This window comes from Pseudopodoces humilis, chromosome 6 (genome assembly GCF_049639895.1).
Source record: "Pseudopodoces humilis isolate 2021_Gansu_Grassland_sample_001 chromosome 6, ASM4963989v1, whole genome shotgun sequence".
Lineage (NCBI taxonomy): Eukaryota > Metazoa > Chordata > Aves > Passeriformes > Paridae > Pseudopodoces > Pseudopodoces humilis.
Window position 1 is genome coordinate 48,627,781 of NC_142205.1, and position 27,314 is coordinate 48,655,094.

Consider the following 27,314-nt stretch of genomic DNA (forward strand, 5'->3'; position numbering starts at 1 on the left):
TCACAGATCACTGGGAGGCAACCAAAGGGCATGTTCCAGGTAATCAGGCTGGCAGCACATGCTACATGAAGGTAAACCAGCTTCTTGACAGCCATGCACATACCTTCAAATTCAACTGACAGAGGCAAGACCTAAAACTTGCTTTTAGATTTTCCATTGAAATGCCCCAGTAATCATTCCTTCTGCAGTAAACTGGCTAGCAGATAATTTTATAAAACTTCACTTTTTTCTTTGCATTGTAAGGGCTTCTGAGATGTCTGTATTTAAGGAAGAAGACCTCTACACTTAATAATACACTTAGTGATAACATCAGTATAGGAAAGTTGACTGAAAGGTGAAAGGAACATTTGTTAAAATGGGAAACTGTGGGGTATTCTCTCCTTGGGAATATTTCTTGCTTTACTTCCTGCAACTGGTTTGTAATTTGGGTAGAAGATTTATGCCCTCACAATGAAAACACACTACATAGTGACTAGAAGTTCTCAACATCCACAAAAATCTCTAGCCTTCTACAAGTTTCCTATGTGTCTAGCTTCAGCAGTTTCTAAACAAGCTGAATAGAAAAATGACACTTTATACTCAACAGTATTTCATGTCCTATTTGGACACTTGCCATGACAGAGGCTAGACAGAAGCAGCTCATTTTCTAACACATCTGAGCTGGTGCAGAGTCTTTATCTACTTCGACTTATTCATATCCACATGTATTTGTAGACAGAGAGGCCAGATTTGATGTAGGCATGCCATTGATTTCTACAACAGCTTAATGTGGTCACTAATTTCCTCTCTCCTATAAATTATTGCATTTGCATTTTTCATTAACATAAACAGCTTAGCCAAATGTTTCTTTAAATGTTCAAACAAATTCAGAGCTTAATAATGCAGGTAAATTATAAGAATGGTTCTTTTCAGCCTACAGAGTACTTCTGAAAAACGGGACACTCTCCATCCCACCTTCCCAAGTGGTCCCTTAGCCATGTATATTTGCTGATGTCACACCAACAAACAATCAGAAAAACCTGTATTTTAGCTTTTACAATCCTAAATACATTTAAGAACTGAGGTATCATCATGTAATCCTTTTTCCTTTTTCCATTTTCCTTCCTTCTAATTCACAAGCATTTTGCTTGAAATTCCATTAGTATTAAGGTTTCCATTAAAAATTGTAAAAGCTTTTACAAGTAGTGAATTGCAAAAAACTGACTTCCACTGTGTCACTGCTACAGTTGCAGAATATCAAAAGATGAGATAAAATACCCATCAATTCTTTGGAAGAAACATTCTCATTCATTCTAAATTACACAGAAAATGCAATAGGCATTTTGTACAAAAGTAAGGTTTCCAAATCTGCAGTTCCACTTATCGTTCTTTTTGTAAGAGGGCTGCACTCAATTGCATAGTTATTGACAGGTGATGTAATCACAGTTAAGTTTGAGGTTCTAGCTGGAATAAAAGTCAATACAGAAACTTAAAAAATGTGTGTAGTAGTGTTACAGCTGGTTTTTCAAAATGAAAAATCTAGCCTTTCCTCCTCGATGCCAAAATTTTCTGTGCTCAGTCTGTACCTTATCTCTCCAATAAAGCATAAATTGCCTGACCTCAAAAGGCAGTATATGCCAGCAAGTTTTTATTACAGGGAGTACATCCCTCTGAGAACACATGCAAAAGAGGGAAATCTTGTCACCTAGTAAAATAAATTCCCCAAACCAAATATTAAACATAAAACGCCAAGACCTGATCATAGGAAGCCTCTCTTGAAGAATTTTATTTGTGAATATCCACTCACTAAAGAGTATCAAAGAATACAGTCAGTCACTTATTCATTTCAGCTAGGTAACTTCCAGTGTACCAAAAATGCATGTAAGTGACTTCTGGGCACTTAAATATTGTGGCAAGAATTAAATCCCAGCAGACTTCACCAAGGACTCACTGGTGGATTAGAAGGAATTTAAGAAACCAGATTAATCCTCTCTCTGTCACATAGTCTACCTGATATTTGAATGCAAAGATTTATGGGCCAGTGCAATACTGTAATAGCATTTCAAGTAATAAAAGAAATATTGACAACAATCAGATTAATTTAAGATTCGTCATCTTTCTACACGTGATCCTTCCCCCAGCAGAGAATTAATAGCTCAGGGAGATGTTGCAAACAGATGTAAAAATCTGTTTCTTGCTGAGGAGCTCTGCCACATTATATAGCTTTTTACAGAGACACATAGCTAAAAACAAATGGAAGAATGATACTTCTGGGTTCAGAAAGCACTGATCCCTGATGAGCTTCTAGAACTCCCTAGCAAATTATAAGAATCCTTGTTGAAGGGATTCCTGCAGTCTAAAGATTTCCTGACATTTGGCAATAGTAGCTACAAAGCCAAGTAAGATTCTTTTCATATAAAGCAACTGAGACAAAAAGTACGCTCAATATCCACAATACCCTGGTTTTGTAAACCATTTTCTATTTCATCAAGCTGAAGGTGCTTCAAGAGAGTCTGCATTCTGGTTCAACATGCACTTCAAAGTAAGAGATGAAAGGGGAGAGGTATACAATGATGAATTACTTCTCAACCTACATTTCTGCCCTTCCTTTAAGTTTGCTATGATTTATAGAAATACAGTTTGGCATTTCAGGAAGAAAAATTTCTTTCCTCCCTCCCTTGCTATCTAAAACATACATCATCCATAAAACAGGCTCTGAGTGAAAATTACGACCAGCTGTAAGAGTGTGTTTCTCTCTGCTACCGAGGGAATTTCTAGCAGCAGTGAGCTCAGTAACTGAGGATCTAGACTTTACAGGATGCACCTCAGAAGAGTTAGAGCTGCTGTAACTCTCCCTACTGGAAAGAAAACAAGCTGCTTCTGAACAGCCATGCAGGGCAATCTCAACCTACACTATTCTAAAGGAATTTCCAGTAGTATGTACAGAATTAAATACCTATTATATTTTCAATAGGTGCCTAAGGGATGCCTCAAGCAGGCAGACAGAAAATTAATTTAAACAAAAAATCCAGACAGAGCTTTGCTAGTGACAGAGGAAGAAGATTATTCTATAAGCCTCCTGTTTTGCTGCAGATTGTTACAGACCTGGCGACAGGGCAGGTTAAAAAAAGGTCAATTAACCTGCCTTTTCTGCCTTAGAATTCTGGTAACCAATTCTGAAATGTCAGAAGGTATTTTAAAAACAAAAACTAATTTGTGCTGTCTCAAATGTGTGGTGACAACATGAAATGATATCTCAATTTTTATATTTAAATAACATTTATGCCACCCCTAGGAGTCTGCTTTAAAGGCTGAAGCCAGCAATCAGAAAGTATTTGCATTAACCAACCAATAAAACACTTTCTGAATTGTGGTTTTTTTAGAACCTGTGATGTATACCACAGTGGTACACAGTAATCGTCCTGGCAATGACACATTCAGCTACACAGCTCTTATTAAAAGAAAGGAAAAATTAGAAACCCAAAGTGCTGGAACAAAGAATTACACCTATGCCAAAGCACAAATGGCTAAACAGGCTACCAGTGTGACCTCCAATTTTGAATGGTCAGATCACAAATCGAACATACTTCCCTCCTTACTCACCTAGATGAGAGATTTCTAAGCGTTATTTGTAAAGTCTTCCTTTGTGTGCTGGATAAGAACATAATTTCAGTGATTTCTTTATAATCTGGAGGTAGAATTATTACACAGACTTAGGAAGCCTCAGCTGGTGGCAGGAAGAACAAGCTTGTGTCAAAGCAGCTTTCAGAGACGGAGCATATGCAGAGGACAAACATCTGAAATAGAGCCCTGATATCCCAGAAAACTACTGCCACTTAACAAGGTCCTACCTCTCTCAGTACTGGAACACCTGACTGCAGATATGTTTTGACCTGTGGCTAATGGAAAGTATTTCCTATTGGCATTTGAGCCATCAGCTGGATCAACTGGGCCTCAAAGGCTTAAACACAAGGACTGCTGCCTGTATTCCTACTGAATGTCTCTTACTAGTTTGAAATAGATGCAATTTGGCCTATAAGCAATTGTGGAAAACATTCAAATACTTGAAGGTATAGAGGAATAAAAATCAAAAGACTAACGATTCAGGATATTATTGCAGAATGTTAAGTGATGTCCCTCTTTTATGCTACAGAAGAAGGATTACTTTATCTAAACTATAATGAAACATGCAGAAATTAGAAATGAATGCCCATTGAGTTGGCTTTGTGCTAAAACACAAAAAAATACAACTTGCTTAAAAAACTGCTGGCACATTTGAAACGAGTTTCATTATAATCCCCACTGAAGACTCTTTAGACACAGTTTCACCAATTTAGTACCTTTAATACAAGTCATTCAAGTACTGTAGTGTTCGATCACCAGAGCAGACATTTTCAAGGAGGGTTTGAAATGCAGGAATTCTGACAGACAAGGCAGACACTACCATGGTGGAAGCACAGATATATACAGGATCCTAATGGGGGTGAGGTTTTACCATTTAACAACTCTGCTCTGCACTTAACACTAGTACTAAGAGCAGAAAAATCTCTTCTGCCTGTGTTCATAGAGCTGAGGAGCATGCCTTGTTATGTGGGATCCTTCCCTTGTGCTTTGCTTTGACACATCAGGAGATCAGCTCCCAGCACAGCCACCAGGCACTCCAGATCTGTCTTCTGTGGCTGTAACACTCCCCACATCGACACTGCCAGTGTCCAGTTGCAGAAAGAAGTTTTCCCTTTAAACAAAGACAGGGTACTTGTGCCATTCAGATGACTCTGCCAGCCAACTCCCATGGCTCACCTTTGCCAACAGAGCCCTGAGCACCTTTTCATTAAGCCTGCTGGACAGGGAAGCTGGAGGGCCTTACCAACAAAGCAGCAGCAACTAAAAGCCCTGAGCTCTGATCTGCTCAGCAGAGACCAAAAAGAGCTGTGCAGCCCTGCACAGCCCACAGGGCTCGAAGGTAGAAATAGTAGCTGAGTTGTTAGCACTTCAACTTTTGATGCTCTCTCTCTCTAATCATCTCAGGGAATTCTTACTCCCCTAAGAATTCTCCAGCTCAAAATGACACTTTTGTGTTTATTTTGGTTTTTCTGCAGCAAGTGAAAGACATTTTGCAGGATTTTGGAAAAATCAAATGTATGTTTTAAAGCATACATTTTTCTGGAACCCTACTGCTCTTTAAGATAGAAGCAATGATTTACTATGTGTATTTTGGGGCCATTTCTTAAAGGAACAACCAAATACAATAAACACTTTTAAAACAGTGAGAGGTATGCCAAATGCAAAAGTACTTCTATTGTAATAATAAGTAATGTCAACACTACAGCTGTAATGGGAAGTTCCAGGAACATGGTTAAACTAAATTCTTCTTGGCTCAGAGCCATACAAATATTTCTTTTCCACATTCCCATCAATTACAGAGGTACAGTAAGTGTTTTTGTGCTTAAGAGCACTATTAGAGGGGACACAAATAAGTCATTTTTCTTGCAGTGGTTGAAGCTAACATTTCTATAAGATCATATTACACATTTGGCAGACTTGAGGCAAGCTAGATTTTTACTTGTGTTGCATTAGTAAGCCACACCATTTGAATCACCTGAAAACAGGTAGTACAACTGCATGTCCTATCCAAACTACATACATTTACAGTGTCCATGAGTAGTTTTCACTTCAGTATTGGTACAAGTATTCATGCTTGGGAAAGCAGAGAACAATTATTGTTAATTTTTTACATGCAATAACAATAGCAGGTTTGTACCATGAGATAATTTTTAATCAAAAATTACATTGTAGAGCTCAGTTGCCATTTTAAATACACGTTTTAGACTGACAAATTTATACTTAGACTTTATTAGGACAAGAATGTGATTAATAAAGAAAAGCCAACCAGAGGTATGCACATACTTTTTAGAGTGAAATAAATCACCCTCACAAGCACTGCCTCCCATCACTGACAAAGTCTATTAAAGTGTGAAAAGACTGTAGAATTGCAATGTCCTCTGTGTGTCAGCTTAGTCTGCCTGTACCGTTAATGCTTGTCTTCCCTTGAAGAAGCCCCAAACCAGATAAAAACATGATTACCCATTTTCTGAAGCTTCCAGTTCCACGTGGAGTACATGACAAAGACACAACAGGAATTGAGTGTCTACAATGCTAGTGTAAAAAATGAATGTCTTATGGAATTAATCATTATCATTAAACATGAAAAATTATCAATGGAAACCATGTTTCCAAATTGGTTTTTCATCCATGTTTCAACCCTTCAGCTCATATGACCATCTTAGAAAACAAATCAAGGTACTTCACCAAGAGTTAAGTATCACCTTATATTTTGCCTGTTCTTACCAATCCTTTACATACAACTTTACTGGGAATATCTGACCATACAAAGACAGCACCTAGCCAGATACATAGATGAGGGAGGTTAGGGAATACAGTTTCATTCTCTTCAAGCCAAACTGGTAAAAAAAGAACTGAAAAGCCTGACCTTACACATCAGACTACAACTGGCAGGAGATTTCTGATCAGTGCAAGGATGACTGTGGGGCAGCTACAGCAGTTAAAAAATCTTAAATGTGCAATTACTAACATGGTGATCCAGGAAGACAGCATAGTTTTATGGACAGTTTCATGCTGGATGGTAAAAATTAACATATTTTCTCGAGTTAAATTTGATCTCAATTGCAGTATCAAAAACTGTAGAATTATCATAACTGTATGTATTACTGTACATGTATTTTTGTAAGCACTAAAAGAGCTGAAATAGGTTAAAGCTCTCAAATGTCACTGTAGTACATTGCTTTTTTACTAGAATTCTGTTAGGTTTTATTTGCAATAATTTTCATGGTAGAACTATGCAGACACCCTTATTTTACTATTACATTTCATGTGGAAAGGCAACTATTGCACCAAACCCCTCCTGCATAGCCAGCTGAAGAAATATTTACTCAATCTAAAGGTGATAAAATTTACCCTTCCTTCAGAGTGGCTTGAACAACCAAGGCATGAAAACAACTCTTATTTGAATGGTGAAGAACGGCAGTGCTGAGAGAGTTCATAGTCCCTTTTAAAGTGACCTTTAAAGAAGTCTTTATTTCTTACTCTAGACAGCTGGTCTAGACTACCTACGATATAACCATTGTTTGGGTGCTGAAAGCACCAATCTAACAAGGCCACATTAGGTACTTCTGGCTCACTGTTCCCCTTTCCATTACATGGCTAAAATTCGAGCAGTGCAAAAGCTCTGATCTTCACCATCAGTGCACAAAGAAAGTGGCTGTACCCCATTTTGACCCCTCTTTCTGAGACAGGAATACAAAAGTATTTTCAGACATAAGGACTGCGGCATATTAGTCACTACAAGAAGTGACACTATGGGATCTCAGCAGTACATCTTAGCTCCCTAGTTGTAGATGACATAAGGAAAGCACATGGACTTACTGACAATTCTTTGATTAATTTTCTTAATTCCTTGTGCCCATGCTTCTTCGCAATACTTTCTGGATCATCTCCATATTTATTGGTTATTTTGCAAGCCTGTGTGGCCTCAGGGCAGCAGAGTAGACATGTTGCAAGCTTCTTCAAACCAAATCTGGCTGCACAGTGAAGCAGGGTAGGAAATTCTTCCAAATGGCTATCTGTATAATGGAAACAAAGTCTTAAGAAACAGAAGTTCTGCTTTTATAGAACACCTCTTATAAATGTCTTTTGAATATTAGTGCTGTGGAATCACAGTTATCAACCCCTAGTATTGAACTAAGACCCGAAGAATTATTTTTTCAATTAACAGTTTTACAGTGCCTACATGTATAATCAATAAAAGAGCATTTGCTATAACTGAGAAATCTCATTTTTATCCTGACAGAGGAATTTTAAAGCACTTCAGTTCTATTGAGAAATAAACTTTCTTGCAAAGGGCAGAAAATTCTACATCCAAGACATGCTTTTGCTTAGAATATCTTCTATTGGGGCATTTTTACAGATTTATGATACTATATTTTGATATTAAAAATAATTTCTGAAAATTCACAGGACTACCAGACAGTTGGAAAAATTTGATTACCCCTGTAATGACAAATCAGAGAATTTAAAGATCAAAAGTTTTTAGGGTTTATCTGAAATAACATTATATTAATTTCTAACCAAAACCATTTTTACATTGGAGAACTGGGACATTCAATTTATCATTTCAGTATCTTCCTGTATTTAAACTCTATGAGTGACCACAAGTTACATACAACAACAACCAAACAGGCAACAATAAAGAAAAACAGTTCAAACATAAAAAATGCTTCTCTCTGCATTCATACTCTACTTTCTGATTACTTGTGGCTTGCTGTGCATAATGGTCTATAAATTAGCATGCAGTGAATCTCTTCTCCAAGCATGCATCCAGCTTGCCCCAGGCGCCATCAACTTTTGCACCCTGAGGGTCCTTCCTACCCTGAGCATGAAGGAATCTCCTCCCTAGTTTGCTTTGAGCCTGGCTTCTGCTAGGGTTTAACTCACAGTTCCTAATTCATCTTATTCTCCATCATTGCCTGTCCTCTATGCAATTCCAGTCATTTACTCATTCCCATAATTTCTTTCTTGAAGAGCTCCAGTCTAGCTAATTGGGGCCTATAGAGAACCAACTCCACCACACATACTGCTCTCTCCTCAACCTTTTCCAGCTTTAGTGTAACTATTTTGAGATGACAGGAGAAGAGCAGCACAAGATACTCAACTTTGGGGTGAGCCATGTGATTCATGCATTGCTACAATTATGTACTGTTTTGTTCTCAATTCCTTTGCTAATAATGCCTAGTGTTTCATTAGCTTTTTGATCTGCTGCCTAGCAACAAGTTGATGTTATCATGGAACTGCATGGTCTTATTCCTCAGCCCTAATAGCCTGCTCAAATCCTCTCATTTTGGATGACACCATAGGACTGATTTCTTTCACTTACGCCACTTTGGTTTTACCTGTAATGAATATAATCTGATATTTTACTGCATAATCACTAATCCTCTCATTCCCCACCCCCCATTAGCCTTTTTCCTTACTACCCCAAACACTTCATATCACTAGCAAAAGAAGATTTTTCCCAATTACCTGCCTCGTGGTTTTGGTCAGTTATTCATCCATACCTAGTCAGTTATTGACTTAACTAGGTTCATTGACTCTTTAATAAAACCTACAAGAAACTCATAAAGTCGGATTTCACATTGCAGAAGACTTATTTTATTAACACTTCTATTAGTTTGTCCTGCAGAGATAGCATCTTAACCTGCTTCTAGGTCACACGGTTGCCTGAGAAACTGGTTTTGACATCAACTCCTGGTTTGGCCACACCTCCTAGTACTAAAAAAATGAAATATTGCATTGTTAGAAATCCAGATATTTCACTTTAAAATTTCCTCAGAGCCCTTAAAGAATGCTAGCTAGTCCAGGTAATTTTTTTGTGTTCAATCTGCCTGTTTTTGCAATAACTTCACGATCCCTTCAACACCAGTCTATTTTCACATGTCTCCCATCCAGGACTACAGCTTAAGAATTTACACAGTTTCTTATATCTTTCTTGAGTTTTATTTTATATACCTGTCATCAGTTGTCCTACAGGTCAGCCAGCACATTTTCAGCCCACAGTGTGCTGGAAGAAATTATGACTCCTTTTGGAAAGCTCTTAGCTGCCAGTCTTTAAAAAACTTTCTAATTTTTACATTCTTCTGAATAGTGAAAGTTGGCTCAGCAGTGGTGAATTTGTGTACCCTGCCTGCCCACCCTTTTTGCTCCAGCAGAATCATAATATGGGAGAGAGCAAAATCTCATCTCACCATTAAATATAAAGAACAAGCAGTTCTTAGAATAAGCATAGCTAAGTACTAACTGAGAAAAAATGTTAAGACTGTTTTGAGTGTATTTTGGACAAAGAATATTCCAGCACTATCCCACTCCAATATTATTTTGACAGGAGGTATTTGAGTGGGCTACAATTTGATCAAAAGTCCCATTAACAACCCTAAACTGATTTTTAAACAAATTTTGTGTTGCCTAACTTTTCTTTCCACCAGGCAAAGAAAAATCTAATCAAAAAACCATAAATATGCGTACTTCACCTGTGTAAATCAAGACACTTGTTTTAGAAGCCTTGGCAGATTGAACTTCCATCAACAAGAGTATGGGTTGTAGTTTATATTCCCTTGTATTTTCAGTGTGCTTTAAAATCTTTTGGGCTCCAATAAGAAATCTTAAAACTGCATAGCACCTAAGATTTTTTGAGACAAGTAGATGCTACACAACTGTCATTTGAAGAACTATCATTTTTAGCCCAGAGTATATGCATTCAACTTGTTATTTCTGACTTGTTTTTCCTAAATGTAGGAAAAAACAGGATTCTCTTAAAGCTCAAACCTGAGCTAATATATAAAAAAGCTTCCACAAATCCTCCAACTGCTTTTCTTAATACTTGTAGGTTTTGCTATTTTTTTTTGACGTTCAGCAATGCAGTAGGCATTGAGCAGTAATTGTAAAGAAGAGTAAACTTTATGAACTTTACTCAATAGTTTGCACCAGAAGATCAAATAAATAGAGTCACTAAAAAGAGCCTTAACATGATATTAATAACATACTCCAAATTAATTTTCACTCATACTAATGAAACCCAAAAAAAAAAAAATGGTTACTAATCTGAAAGGCAATCAAGTCTATATTACCAATGGACTGGATGCTATGATTTCTTCAGCAACAGAAAAAGAGTAGGTGGTATTCATAAGCCTACTCTAGGTAAGCCTATACCTGCCTAGAATGCATTTCTACACTCTTAAAGTAACACAAAACAGAGGTATTCCAAAACCACTTCAGCTGTTTTTTCTGGTCACCACTCAACTCCTCCCTAGCTGAGTTTGATATTCAGGCAGGACTCCTACACTTACATACTTCAAACATTACAGGGAACTACATCATTATCAAATGAAATATCTCAGCCAGCCATAGAGGATGGTAAAAATAAATAAATTAATAAATCAATTTCCTAAAACAAACATTTTTTTTCTATTGCTGCTTGTAGTAAGCAGAAAAAAAAAAGGTGGTTGTCAGGCAGGAAACTTCAAAAGCAGCATTGGTGGTATAGTGAGATCTTCTACATAAAACTCAAAGAGGAAATGAGTGGTTCAAACCGACACTTTTAGTCTCTTCTACTCATGAACCTGAAGCCTGGTGGCATCAAGTTGTGACACAAAGCAAAAAGTCATGATGAGGACCCACAGATGACTGAGCTTCACTAACTTAAGATAGTTTTCAATACTCTGATTTTCAGGCAGTCAACCAGCAGCACCCTGCACTCACACAAAGGACACAATCTTTAAGGGCCAAACTTTTCCAGACTTGCTGATAAATCCTCCCCCAAAGCATTGAACTACTTGAGGCCATCTCAGTACAGCTGTTGTCGTGGTAAATGCTATACTGACAGTGGAGATGGCTGCTGTTTTTTCAGCAACCTCAGCAACATTTCAGTGACCATTTCTGTATGCAGCTGTGGTACCAGTAGTCACCCTCTGCTAATAATAATTAGCTAGTAACATAAGCTAATAGCTTTACCTCACATGCAGTGAAGGGGGAAAGAAGTTCTTAGGCTTGGCTTCTCAGAAATTTCTCCCCAAAATCCATAGTAATTATGAAATACAGTAAGGTTAACAACCTCAAAAGAGATTATTGAAATCTCCTGGTCTTTGTTTTTTGCCCTCATTCTGAAAAGAGACACCACTAACTGTTTGAATCTCTCCCAAGTCACTAGGAAAAGGTGAAGAACTTCTCTCTTTCCGCCACGTTCTACAGCAGAAATTGATGATGACTATGGGTACCGCTGTCAAAATAACAGGTAAGAAAAGTCCACTACAAGATTCATGTTTGTTTTTTAAATTATAACTGTTCTTTAATTGCCAATTCTTAAAACTGAGTTGAGCTCTTAAGACAAACTAGATGTTCTGCTGTAAAGAAAATTCCTCATACCGTGTTTAACCGCTTTAACTAGTTTTGTATTATACAGAGTAGGAAGCGGCTGTAATTATTTGAAAGCCCACATGCTTCAGGAAGAAAACACCATTCTTGAACTTGCAAGTTTGTCACACTGAATTGGTGAAAATTGTTGGAAATTTTGCCTGCTGTTAAACTGGAACAACTGGTACACTTCAGCTAACTATACAGAACTGAGCAAAAGTAGTAGTTACAAGGGTAAAGCAACGAGCAGCTTTTACTCAACATCAGCCCTTTAATGGAGAATGTTAAAAGAGTAAAGCTGTGGCTGTTTGGCTAAGAGCACTAAGAACTGGTTAGCTGATGCTCACAAGCTGGAAGGAAAGGTTAAAGGGAAAGTTCTCAAGTGGCACATTTTTAAGTGCTTTAAGGTGGCTTCTTCAACTTTCAGCTTACATTGAGGCCAGTGCTTGCTTTTAATTAAAGTTCTATTTGACATACACAAGGTTAAGAGGGAATTGCTGGGGGGTTTTTTTGTACGTTTTGCCCTGTCATAATCCTTTCTCTTCTCCGCAGAGAATTCTGAAAAACCTCAGCTATAAAACAGAGCATAAAATCTAATATTACTGTATCGTAGCATTGTCTTAGCCTGCGGGAATTTTCATAAAATTGCAGTAAGGAAACAGAGCAGCCTACAGTGCTATTTCTGCACATCTTGTAAGACATCCTTCTTTTATTTCCCAAATTATTGAAACAGGACATGGCTGTTTTCCTTAGCAATTTAAAGAGAACCTAAGATGACGTCTACAGTGTTAATACCAGTACATTCTCCCTCCCCCCATTATTCTGCTAAAAGCTAAAATCCCAGACTCTATTTCTTCTTTTGGGATAGGTGTTTCTTGGAAAAAAGAATTACAGAAATCAGAATAGGATTTGCTATGTTGCTAGCAGTTTTAGGTGACAAAAAGCACTGTTTTCTACAAAGCAAGTTCAGGACTTTTCATAAGCATCAGTAGTTGAGTTTAATTAGAGATATAGTAATAGATAACTTGTAAAAAATGAAAATTAATTAATAGTGGAAAATGAAACTGGTTTTCTTCAAGTAAATTGCTATTTCTTGGACAGAAAACAATGCAACAAAAATTCCCAAATCTGAGGATTCTGAGAATCAGGGCTTTCCAAGAAGAATCATATTTCTTAAGAAATATTTTGAAATAGGAGTTTGGATTTGTCAGTATGCTTTGAACTGAATTCTATTACAAGAATATAAAGAAATAATTTGCATACAATATACCCTGAAATAAATTCAGTATGGAATGTACAATATTTAGACAGCATTTCCACCTTTAGTTACATTTTTCCACAAGGGATTACACCACCCCTAAAAATCCCAGACAAGTCTTGGCTCTGTCTCCAGTTAATGCTGTTCGTTAAATATAATATTTTCCAGTGGTTTCTATTCAGCCTGCATTTAGCTTGCTCATCTGTATCAGAATTAATCTTCTGCACCCTTGCCACCTGTCTTGACTATACCAGCCTAGACACTGAGTACTCACAAGTACTGCATTATCATACTAAAATAATGTTGAACAGTCATTTTGGGGATAGGAATGGCTCCTTAAAAGTTATGTAAGCAAACATGCATCTCATGATAGTTTTGATCTAAACCACTGTCTATATAGGAAAGCATACTGCATTATTTCATTATATTACATACCTTTTGTATTTACTTTTACATGCCCAAATTTTTAATTACACAGCTTCACGCTTTGTGAGAAGTCAAACCATGCAATTCATTAGTTATCCAATCAATTAACTAATCATAAGTTCTTCATTCTTGGTTCATTTTGAGGTCATACTGAGATCTTTCAAGTGCAGCAATTTATTAGCTGTACCCTGATGTGCAAGGATGTTCAAATAAAGCATCCATGTAGAACAACAGAGAGAAAGGTTTCTCTTCCCCATGCCTCATGCTGAAAGCCTGTGCTCCTCTCATTCACTGCTGGACATGTCTAGTGGCAGTTTGGGATGCTTCTGTGGGAGTCAAAGACACAGGTTTATATACCTTTCAGGCAGAAGAGGGATAAGAGTCTAAGACTTCCATATTCTGAGTGCTTCCAGCACTACAAACACATCCTTCTTTCATGAAGAATCTGGGCATCTAACTTTGCACCTTTGTTTTGGGCAATACATCAAACCAGTTCATTTTAAGGTCACTATTGGCTCAAGCAGTCAACTTGCTCTTGAAACACACAGGCTTTTTTTGGGGCCATAGCAGGTTGGTTAGCATTGTTCTCAATATTCAAAAACATCACCAGATCTAATAGTTATTAGAGAAGTGAAACATCTTTTTCTCATCAACTAGCATTTCACACTGGGAAAGACTCTTGAATCTGTGTTACCCTGCAGTCTTGCATAGGAAAATTGCAAGGACAGGTGCCTCATTTATTTGCTTCCACTAACTTTGACATTTAAGCTCATTTTTACATTACAAGTTAAATCATGTTTATATAATACAGAGGAGTGAATTGCATCAACAGAGAAAAGGAGAGGAAACATGATGACGATTCCAGTAGTGCTACATTCAAAACTTGTTTGCATTTGGTTATGAGCAGTGGGTTTACTGATTGTACAGAGCTTATTTCTTTCTCAAAACCATAGTCCAGCTACACAAAACAGAAGTCAAATGGCATCCTGAACACATCTTTCTCAAGTATTTTATAAGGAGAACACATTATCTTGAGTATTGCTTTTCCCCAAAAGTTTCTTAAACTGAGGTTTAATCCACATTTGAAATAACATCATAATGATGTTTTCAAAACACAAGCTAAATAACCACACTCTTGGTTTATTGCAAACCAGTCTGAATCCCAAATAAGTGGTTAATGAATTCAACCAGGGCCCTCCATTTTGTACTAACAGCAGCTTCTGTTGATGCATGACTGAGCTGTGCATGTAATGTATCTACCTTATAGAGAAATCCTATTTTAACTCACTGGGATGCCTTCTTTTAAAAATTAAAAATAACGAAATTATCTTTTGGCCAGAAGTAATGAAAGCCATTAAGTGCATAGGTAGTAAAAGTGACTGGAGAAGTTTAGTGCTGTTCTAAGATCAAAAGCCGTCCATTCTCTTCAGATACAGAAAAGTTTCAGATTTTCCCCATACTTGGAAAAAATGAAATTTAAACTGAATTGCAGAAGAGCAAATAGTAAAAAGCATATAATGTATAGGCATCTCCACATCTTATTCCCCATTTTCTCTGTAAGTATAAATTTTCTCAGCTGTAAAACTGCCAATTTGCAGTTAATCCAAAGCTGATCAAAAATCCAGAGAAGTATACATACAAAGTATTGAATCACAAAGTGATGATTTACAGAATTCTTTCTCCCATTTTTTCTGCTTATGTTGTCTTTATTTGTGGATTTGTGGATTCTTACATTTCACTAGAGGCTTTCAATACTTAAGGATTGTCTTATTAACATTTATATGTAATAACCATAGCATCAGTAATAAAAATCAATACATAGAACAAGTGACTCACTAGCTTGGTGATGGTGCTCTTCTTCACTTTGGAATGGGCTGAATTCATAAGCAGATATTTTGCTTTTCAGTAATGAAGTCAGAACATTGTCTACCTTCTCTACAGAAGAAAATTTCAATGCCTGCTTAAAGACAAAAGAGAAAAAATACTAGTGTATTTGCTGCATATATATTTTTAACTTTATCCTCAGAGTGCTGGTGAATCAAATTACTCAAAGCAGTATTATGGCAAACTCTCAGTAAGAGCAGCACAGTTTTTGAAAACTATAGAGGAGATATTTTAATACAAAGAATCATGACAACATGATCCAACTGTACATAAACATGCATTATAACATATGAAGTTCATCCATAACTTAAAAACTTCTGGGTGAAGTGTAAGGACAGGAAGAGCTATGTTTTACTACAGCAGTAATTCAGGGTGAGTTTAAGGATTATAGTAGCTCTCTGTTACCCAAAACTTTTACATTAAGATTGTGGACTTTTCCAGGTAGGAAACAGCTTCAGTTTCATCAGCCAAGACACGACATTGTTGACAGAACAAGAAACTGATAACAAGCAGATAGATCAGCTTCCTACTAAACACAAAGTCTTTAGACAAGGGAAATCTGCACTGACTGCCAGGAGATTTTTGAGTGTCTCTTTCTGGACAGATGGTTGAGATCTACACCTAACAACTTTAAAGGTAGCCATAATTAAGTATCTCTTTGCCTGGCCTGACAAGAGCAACCTGACTACAGAGATTTGAAGAGTAAGGGTATTTTACAACAAGTACTACAGCTCTAGTCTAGTCTGTGCTACACTGGGCACCAAAAGGAGCTCAGCCACAGCAGAGAACTCAGGGACAGTTGTTTTACTCTGCTCAGGGTAGCCCTGTGTTAAAGTTTGCCTTCCCACAGCTGGACTGTGGCTGGTCAAGACAACTCTGGGATAACTAAAATGGAACATCTTCAGACATGCTCAGCATATGAATTTAGAAAGTCTATGACTGACATGCTGAGGAGAAAATGACAGGGGGATGTACTAACGAAACATGAAGTTTAATTCCCAAGATTGCTAAAATGGAATTAGAAAAGTTAGTATGACATGATCAGAAAACACTGAATGCAGAGGCACGATATAATTTTCATCCAACTCCTACCAATACAAGAGACATTTATGCAGGTAGGAAGCTAACAATATGATTACTTATTTTTCCAATAATTAACCCTGAACCTTCCAATATTAAGATATGCAAAATCCATTGCATTTCTTTTCATAATTCACTCCCTTTCTGTGCTGTCACACTACATTCTCAGTATTTTTTATTCAATAATTATGAATATATGTCATAACCTTCAAAATCCAAAGCATTAAGCATTAAGAAAATACTCCACCTAGGAAAAAATATCTTTCAGGCTTGTTCTAGAATAACAATCTGAGTACAAGACTACTATGTAAATTCAGAAAGCATATGCAAAACCTCCCAAAATATCTATAAACCTCCAAACTATTAACATGTATAACAACACTACATTTATAAGTTATTAAGAGGAATAATATCAAAATTCAGTTAGGAAACCATACTATTCTCGCTCATTCCAAAGACATCTTCTTAGATATGTTATCATTACACTATATTAACAGAGTTCAATCTAGAGCAGGAAAAAAAACAAGTAACAACACAGGAACTAGCTCAGTTAAGTGTATATGGCAGATCCCGTGTCACGAGGAAAGAGGCTCAAAACCATTGGTACTCACTGAAGCAACTGTGTAGTAGATACAAATTTAAATGGAATAAAACAGTCCTTCACAACCTAAGATGGAACAAGTTCTTGAATAGAAAAAAGCTTCAGAAACTTGTAGCAAAATTTCTCGTACATCAACAGGCCTTCCCTCCAATGACCAGCCTGTCCATTTCTATGAATTACAAGTCAAGAACAATGCACTTCTTATACAAAGTTATCAGTGCAATCTGCTTCATGTTTTCCACTTCAACTTTTTGTTTTTCCTCTTACTCTTGGGATGTAAAATCTGAAGGCTTAAGCAATGATTTAATAAGCTATGCTGTTAACTAAACCATAATGGGGAGCTTTGTTGTACTACTCTACAGCAAAGATACAAAAGGAAAAAAAGATTAGTTAATTTAAAAGAAAAAATTTAATTTTAAAAAAAAAGGGCATCTATGTCTTTTATCTCACCTACAGGAGGGCCTGTTTCAGCACTTATGTGAAGACAACAGCTAAAACAGAACTAGGAATAGGGCCACTCTGCACTATCTAGTTCCATACCATAAAGGGCACCTCCCCAAGAAACAAGTTGGTTTAAAGACTTCCACTTTACTGCCCATTCTTGCCCCAGAGCACTCACAGACTCAAAGTCTGCTGTGTATATGTATTTTAACATACCCTACACAGAACTCTATAGGCCCAAGAAATCTCACCAACATTACAAACCTGAAGTTCCTAAGGAAGCTTCACAAAAGCAAACAGAAGCAGAACTGTATTTAAAGTTGAACTTAAAATTAAGCACCCTGCAAGAGATCTCTGAGCCACTTAGGAAATTGAGAAAGCCACCTAAGCAATAATGCTAGTTTCCCCCAATGTCCTTACAGCCCCTCAGAACTAAGCTAGTGACTTTGTAGACAATTTTTTCCCATACTCTGTGGAGCACAGTCAACTATTCTCTACTCCCATGCTGGGAGTCCTTCCACAAGTCTTACTGCTAGTCCCAGTACCACCTCCTCAGCTGTAGGCACTATCTCTATTCCCTCTCCCCTTTCCAGAGCAACAGGACACAGCTGTGAACAGAAAAGCCCCAGGTGCTGACCATCACACCTGGGCTTCCAAAGACATCCTTGAGAAAGGAGACCACCAAGCACAAATTTTGCTACTTTTGTCAATGAGATTACCTACGTTCTTTAATAACTGCTAACCAAGCCCTGAAAATGTGTGCCACTGAAACACAGCATCCACAGCCAGTAAATTAACATATTCCACGCTGGCTTTGGCAGTACTAACAAGGTTACATTTACATAAAGATGAACTTCTCCATTAGTTCTTACATATCAGACACTACTTTATATGCACTTCCATATCAGGATTGATTCTGCCAAAGAGAATGGGCCAGGTTTAAAATCAGTCAGGCATTTCTAACAGTTTTAGCCAGTGATAGAATATGGACAGCTTTCATACCTAGAGGAAAAGAAAGAAGCATTTTAAAATAACAGCTGTCGATGTTGCTGAGAGGATTGAAATATTAAATACAGTTTCAAATGAAGTATCTCTGGGGATCAGGCAGAGATGCATACAAAATATTACCACATAAGTCATATAGCTATTTTACAAGTTTTCATAGAGAAGGCAGCAGTTTATTTTCATGATTTTTTTTCCAATATCAACTGTAACTGGAATCCTGTTTAATGACTATGATAAAAACATCATTGAAGATATCAAGTATCTCAGAATCATAGGAGTATTATTCAACTGAAGTTTGTCATAAAGACTTCCTCAATCTCTTTAGATATTCTAAGTCACTCAAGCTAACATGAACTTGACAGTTTCAGTAATAAGAATATGACCTTAGCTTCAATTTTTTTTTCTCCTTTATTTTGAAACCTAATAAATCTATGCCAGGAAAGCCCAACACTAAATAATTGAATCAATATTTCCATTTGGTAGAAAAACTCTGAGAGAAAAATCAATACAGCATGTAAATCCAGCAGAATGCTGAAATTAGTTGGTGTAAAGAAAAAACATGAAATATGAAAAAGTTTAATTATGAATTATAAAAACCTTAAAATCAGTCTATACATTAGGTTACTGTAAGAACAAAAACTCCCTAAGAGAATTTCTTGAATGCAGAATTATGTGAGAGAGCCAGAAATCATGACCTTTATCCAACTTTCACCTTCCTTTATCCTCATAGCAAATCCATTCAGCATAATGGTTCAGTTATTATGATCACAACTCTTCCTACTTTAATATTTCAGTTTTTTTTCTTTCAAAACTCATGCAAAGAAACTTATTTAATTTTATTTATTTATTCAACTAAATTTTAAATACTTTTTTAGTTGTTTAAATTGTCTTGCTGATGTTGGTAAATGCTTTTTAAATTCAGAAAAATTTGGAACAGAAAATTACAATCTATCAGATGTAGCAAAGAATTTCATCCAGACCCATTACTTGTAAAATCTTAGATTATGCTTAATTTAAACCTTAGCTAATGCAAACCTTCAGTTGCTCTCAAAAAACAGATCCATAAATGCAGTGATACCATATTTTGATAGTATCCCACTAAGATCCACTAATTCATCTGACCATCACTAAAAGGAATGGATAGCTGCAATCCTATTTGTTGGGTTTTGTCTATCTCTTTGGCTTTATTGGGGGACAAAGTGGAACATATCAAAGGAGCTGGAAGGGTTGGCAAGACAATACAGAATATAATGTAAGCATTTTACCAAAGCACTGTGTCTTTGGTATGAACTAATGCAGCCATTTGCTTTCATCAAAGAATTTTAATAAGGAGATACTTCTCAGATTGTAAGTATTTGTGAAAATCTTGAACTTTCTCTTGAATCACAGAGTGATATTGCTTTGATAATAATTGCTGTAAGATTTTCCTATTTTCTATCAGTTTTGTTTTCCATTGTGTTTGATTGTTACTTTGCATAGATAAATGACTGTTGCCCCAGGACACTTTTGCAAACAAGTTGATAGTCTCAAAGGTTTTAATTATCCTGGTTAAATAGAAGTTACTACTACTGCTGCTACTTGATGGGAATTCTAATTAGTATCAAGTCTGTTTTGCTTTTCCTTTTGTGAACATATTTTAAAGATTAAGTTAAATTATGTTCTGTAAATTGCATCTTTATGATGTAGCTTGTTAACATTAAATCAGGAGCTCATTTAAAAAGTTTGCAGAAAAATTTTCGCTACCCAGGTAGTTAGTGTACCTCACTCTGAGGCCCAGCAGGTACCATTAAATGAGACAAATCTTCCAACACGTACGTAAACTTACAGAAGAATTACCATTGGTATACTTTACCACAGAGTAGCCATGACATTGTGTGGACTGTAGAGCTTACCCAATTAAAAACATTTTTTCGACATTAGTTTTTCAGTTACCAAAACAACAAAAATAATAGCATATAGCATTTTCACCTCATTTAAACCCTTGCTTATTATTCAGAGGAGTAAAGGTGAGGAAATGTTAAACATACTTCATAGCCATAACACTACAGCTGTATTTCCTGGTGTGCACTACTGCTCTGCACAGAATTATTTTTGTATTTGAATATGATTTGAATTGCATGTGCTTTAATAAATATTAGCCATGCTGGTTAAATGAAGGGTCAAACTCCTGAACAATACAAATAACTCTCCAGTGGAAATATCTTGTGTGTTGTAGGTATCTAGATTACCATGTTAATGATAAATTTTTAAATCATTATGGTAAACTTCTTATGCATAGAGGTTTAAATGAAACTTGTTAGAGGCTTACTTAGACATACTTCAAAATACAGACTAAAAAATGATGGATACCATAAAGAATTTAAGAACACATTTGCTTTTTGAGTTGCACTATTTTTTTTGTGCAACAGCCTGTTTTCCTCCCTAGAATAGAAGTAACTTGTACTTGGAAGGAATCTAGCCTCATCCTTAATAGAAAACTAATAATGCAATAAATCATATTTTATTAATCCTTTTGTTATGAGTGTAATGCCTTAGGTGGAGGATAAGGTATATTTGTCACAGGCAAATGAGATTGTCTGCACTGGAAACACAATCTATTATTTTTGTTCTGGCTTTGCAATTGCAATATAGACATTGTGGAAGGTCTTCTTGGGCTACCCACCATTCAACAAATGATACTTGAGATTCTGTCCTACCTTAATATAGGCTTCTTTTCCTGATATTTCTTATGTGCCACTGGAAAAGAACAGGCTGCAGAGCACTGCAGTCTGCTGTGCTGATCTGAAACACAGTTCAAAACCTGATTTTTTCTAAATATATGCAAAGAATCTGCATGGCAACCAGCAAATCACATGAATGATAATTCAGCAGCTGTAAATGGACTCTACATGAGCAGCAACTTACAGCTTCCCCTACAAGCTATGCCAGAAAAAATTGGTTTGATGGTGGATGAATAACAACCCTCCAAATACAATGTGGTTTAAGATTAATGCTTCTATTGGTTTCAGAAATACAAAAAAATAACACTTTAAATGAGAGAGACTTCAGTAATATTTGTTCTTATTTTCAGCCTCTGGAGTGCAGCATGTTGCTCACTGGGCATATACAGCACAAAGGATGTTTACATCATTCTCTAAACAAAACAAGAAAATGGAAAATTTGTTTTCTCTTGCCTGACTTGCTTACAACTAGACATCTCAGAGGCAGGCCTCTTAATCCTGAGCTTACTACTGAGCCATTACAAAATTACTGTGCAATCAAAAGATTGCATACCATCTCTTAGTTCATTTAGGCACTTACATTCTATTTTTCTTTAATTAAAATTTGAGAAGTCAACTTACCTGACAAGTGAAAGCTATTGGGTCGGCCACTTTCTTTAAAATGGGTTCAATTTCCTCTAGTGCAGTATAGTATTCAATCTGTGCTGTCGTCTTAATGACTCCCCCAGAGTAGACATTTACATATACAGGGCCAGCAGGAAAATCTTATAAAACACAAATCAAAACACCAGCTGAAGATATTTTACAGTCCCAAAACAGAGATCTTGGGGTATGAGTAAAAGAACAGAGAATAACACAGAAAAAACATAGAGTTGATGAACTGACTGGATTTGCATTTCACAGATGATTCAGTGTAGTCAGTTTTTTTATTCAGGTCTTTCAGTCTTTCACAAAGCTGACAAAAGAAAATGTGTATCTTTAAATCTGTATAATGCAAACCTATTGTATTGCTTCACATTAGAAAGGAGATGAAAACAGAATGCTTAAAATTTTCAAATGCCCTTTGATAGACTGATGACCTACAATCAGTGCCCTTATGCCTACATGTTAAGGAAAAGTTCATTTATCACAAATAGTGCAATCACTATTAATCTTAAAAACTTTTTCTTTATTGCAGTCAAGGTTTTCAAAATTGTATTTGGGCTAGGCTGCAGAAATTGCAGTATAATTAATTCATTCTGGTTGTTTACCTCATAAAAGCCAAGGAGAGAGGCACTTGTAGTCTGTTATTTGACTCCCTCTGTGCATGCAGCAGAAAGCCTGCTTTATGAGCACATTTCCCAACCCATTAGTGTTTGTTGTGCCAGGCATTCTGCTGGACCATACTAGCAGAGTCTTCTTGAAACACTGACTCTGCACAAAAAACAGTGAAAAAGGGACAATTCTGAAAATGGAGAACAGGAATAGGGACAGGGAAACTAGACTAAAAGTACATCACATTAAATCACTTAAATAGAAACTGCCCAAATGTGGGTTAAAAAAAAGTAAAAAACAAAACAACAAAACGCAGCATTTCTTCTATAACATCAGATCAGCTGGACCTAAAACAGGATACTTCCAAATTTCCACTTTTCCAGATTTTAAACAGGATAAACATCAAACACAAACGATATAAGAAACAGAATTAAACTTGCCTACAGCTCTCTGCCAATATTTTTGTATTTCATTTACTTTTCATATTTTATTTCTTCATCTACTACAGAAACCTTTTTGCGATCAACAGTGTTCCGACAAAAAAAAAAAAATTTTGGAAGAATCTTTTGAGACCTATGCATGAAGAGTGCAGCTTTTGTTCTCTGAAATCCAGTTACAAATGTAACTTCCTTGTTTGTTATGTACTTTCTAGTCAGGTTTCTAAAAGCAAGCTCTCTGCACCATCACAATGATAAAGAACTCTCAGCCCATACATCGCCATCATCTTAGGACAGTGTTCAGGATGAAAATCACAGAATAAATTAGGTTGGAAAAGACTACCAAGGTCATTGAGTTCAACTTCTGACTGACCACCAACCTGCCAAAAAGACCATGTCACACGTGCCACATGCAGTCATTTCTTGAACACCTCCAGGGATGTGACTCCTCTACCTCCCTGGGCAACCTGTTTCAATGTTTAACAAACGTTTCTGTGCAGAAATTCCTCCTGACGTCCAACCTGAACCTCTTCTGGCACAGCTTGAGGCCATGTCCTCTTGCCCTGTCACTGGTTGCCTGGGAGAAGAGATCAAATCCCACCTGGCACAGCCTACATTCAAGTGGGTTATAGAGAGTGATTATGCTTTTCTCCAGGCTGAACAATGCCAGCTCCCTCAGCCACTCCTCATGTGAGTTACTCTCTAGGCCGTTCCCCAGCTCCATTGTCCTTCTCGCACACAATCCAGCACTTCAGTGTCTTTCTTAAAGTGTGGGGCCCAGAACTGGACACAGCACTTGACTGGTGCAGTCTCACCAGTGCCGAGTCATAGAAATCATCAGGTCAAAAAATCACCAAAACATAGCTCCAAGAAGTCACAGTGGAAAACTGTAAACTATGTGTATGTACTTCCTCCTAAGGTTATATTGCAATTATTTTATAATAAAATATGATGGAAGTTCTTCTGGGAATTCTCAGCATGCAGCCCAATAGCAAACTATACTCTGAACACATAGGTGAGGAATGTTATAATTTTTAACCCACATCAAGAATGGGTATAGGTGCGCTCCTTAAATCTGCACAGATCTTCTAAGAGAAACTGTTAAATAGTTTAAACTGTTATCAACTAGTTATGGATGGAGCAATAGAAAAAATCATTAGGAACTAGGAAAGATGAGTGATACAGAGAAATGGCATGAATGTGAACAGAGAAAATAAATTATTACCTGCATCAGAAAGAATTATGGAGAGGAGAATAACTAGATTTACTGCATTAAATACAATATGAGACATTTAGTAACAGAGTAATAAGAAAAGAATATTAGGTTTGCATTTTACGGCAGTAATTTTGACGAATGTTAATCTGTAACTAATCAATGACATTTTTAAGCCTGCCACCTGCCATTTAACCACAGAAAACCAATCTAATAGAACCTAGGTTCCTATAAAACACAAGGCCTTCCTTCTCTGCATTATTAAAAGTGATGTGTGCAAAACTCATGTACAGGAAACATCCACAAAATAGCAGAAAGGGAAACTACTTATCAGAAAAAGTGAAGGAAGGTGAAACTTTTTAGTTTTTCCTAAAGATAAAGATTATTTTTCTTACTTAGGGCTTTCACATATTTGACATTCTGGTTCCAAGAGGCTGTCTGTGTTCTAATTCGTTGATTATCTGTTATGAATTCAATTTCTAGAGTTTCTTCATCTATTTCCTCTTTCAAGAGAATGAATATTTCACCAGGGTTCTACAAAATTAAAATATGTTCCCATTAGTCCTTCAGAAAATTATATTGGAAATGTAACACTATATTGAAAGTGTATTGAAAGAACTTTTCTTTATCAACAGCTTCATACAAAAAAATGGTACTAACAAAATATTACAGTATCTCACTGTTTCCTTTAGTATTTTACTTACATGAAAGATACAAGTACTGTAGGATTTTAAATTCCACTTACATAGGGATATTTTAAAAGAGTATTTTAAATGCATATGTAGGTGAATTGTTACATTTTCTAAGGCCCTTCTACTTTATAGTCTAGAAGAACAACATCCATCCTAATAAGAATAACCTAATATACTTTAGAGTCAGCCTCTTACAGTAAGGTGACAGTGGACAGAAGCAGCATATGATGTGAGACAATAGCTCTTTACTACCTCCTGAACCAGAGGCAAAATCACTCCCTTAGAACTGTACTGATCTCAACAATGAAATAATGTTATTATTAATATTACTTAATGTTATTACTAATATTACTTATTATTAAGTCATCTTTAAAAGACAGAAAACAAACAAAATCTGTGACATTGTGTGTGCACTGCAACCTCCATACTTGACCATGGCCACTCACATACAAAATGAAATGCAGTGCTAAATTGTGAAATAAACTTATGTTTTGCATAAACTTCCTCTGTTTATGCTGTCACATATTTCTCACAGCCACTCTGATTAAAAGCACATATGAACATTTACGTCCACTGCATATGCATGCAGATACGTACACATAAATATTTCTGATTTAATTTAAACTCAAACTAGGTCTGTGCTCACACAAGCCCTGTGTAATTCATGGTATGGGCATGTATGCATCTATACATATACCCATCCTGGATTCTTGCCAAGACAAATACCACATCTCTCAAGAAGTGCCTGATTGCTTGCTCCCTCTGAAGTCTAAGGTCCACAGGACCATAATACTTCAACTCGAGATGCTAAATAACTCTAATAGAGCTGTCTCCAAACTACATTACTTGCAAATCTTTGACTGTAGTGTGGATGCAACACAAAGGCAAACTGAATCCCACTGCAGTCTTGATGCACTCTCATTTTGGTCCCTTGGCAATTTTGGAAACAAATAACAGATATAGTATAAATGAGACTGCAGCAGGAGGAGGAGAAGAAAAATTACTGTTATCCTAAAGATTTTATCATCTAGAAGTCTTACCTCACATGATACTCTTCTCGGAAGCACCAATATTGACTGCTTGTTACTTTCTAATCTTTCAGAAAGTGCCTCTGTTTTAAAAGTGAAGTTTGTTTCTTCTGATGCTCCTGTGATACCTGACAAGTTAATATCAGAGATAGTCTGGTGATCTGAAATAAATAATGTGAAATAAGAACACTGTTAATAATCCTAAACCAACAAGACATGGCAATGATGTGGTTTCCAATGTATTACTCGTGTGGCATTTGGAGTCACATTAAGGACAGCACATAAAAGCCTGGCAAAATTCCCTTAATGTAAATGTGATGAGATGTCCTCCTTTGACAAAGAGTTTCCTTCTGAAGTTTTGATATTGCAGCCTTGATTTACGTGAACACTCTCCACATATGCTTTGTCTTCCTAAAAAAAAAGGGGCAGAGCCTTTGGACTGAAATAATTGTGAACAGCACAGTCAGGGAGATCAGGCAGTTCTGTCATCTCAGAATTTTCATATGCTAGGATAAAACACAATTTTACCACTCTTCCCATCTTTATAAACAAGGAGATGCTATATGGTTACAACACCAACCCACCTGTCTACAGGAAGAGTTTACACGAGGGCAGTGATACCTGTAACATGGTACTATGACAGTAGGCACAGATTTCTTTGACACAGATTCCATGCTCTTTGCCTGCCTTAATGGACAAAAGGATGGATGGAAGACATACATTTTTAAAATAGGATAATCTGAGTTTGGAAATGCTATGCCATTTACACAGGTAGCTTGCAATCAGTTTCTTTTCTGTTTTGCTGTACCAAAAAAGGCCCAAGAGCCTTCAGCGAATATAGTGAATCCTTCACCACATTGTAGAATTTTAATCATGAAAAAGAACTGAGAACTGCATCTGCAGGGCTCTGACTATGCCCGTGTTTTAGCAAAGGTATTCTTTACCTGCGGTGTCTCAGTTGTATCATTACTCCTTCTTTCCAGACACTCTATTACCCTGTGTGAAACACTCCCACCACCCATCTCAAAGGACTGCAGCAGCTCTTCATCATGGAGGATTAGTCAGTACACTGCAGTCACCTAGTTACGTTACTGATATCATTTCACGCTGTTCAGAGTTAAAAAATCTTGACTGGCTGATGAGACAATATCCTGAGAGACACCCATGCTATCTTGTATTACTGTAAATGATGAAAGACTCACAGTCAATTACATTCAAGGATACAAAGAACTTCTGAGGTACATATTTTCCTCTTAAATGGATATAGAATATTAAAATAAATTAGTGATGGGCAGAATGCAGAACAGTAGCAATTTG

General features: G+C 36.6%; 1 protein-coding gene across 1 annotated transcript in view; it reads right to left on the reverse strand.

Annotated features, from left to right (window-relative positions):
• Positions 1 to 27,314, reverse strand: part of BANK1 (B cell scaffold protein with ankyrin repeats 1) — a 137,736-nt gene that overhangs the window by 69,116 nt on the left and 41,306 nt on the right. The window contains exons 4-8 of the mRNA XM_088056989.1: positions 26,010 to 26,158; positions 24,673 to 24,811; positions 21,995 to 22,137; positions 15,479 to 15,602; positions 7,423 to 7,619 (exon numbers count right to left, since the gene is read on the reverse strand). Of these exons, the coding sequence (XP_087913115.1) occupies positions 7,423 to 7,619; positions 15,479 to 15,602; positions 21,995 to 22,137; positions 24,673 to 24,811; positions 26,010 to 26,158 (752 nt within the window). The remainder of the gene's footprint in view (positions 1 to 7,422; positions 7,620 to 15,478; positions 15,603 to 21,994; positions 22,138 to 24,672; positions 24,812 to 26,009; positions 26,159 to 27,314) is intronic.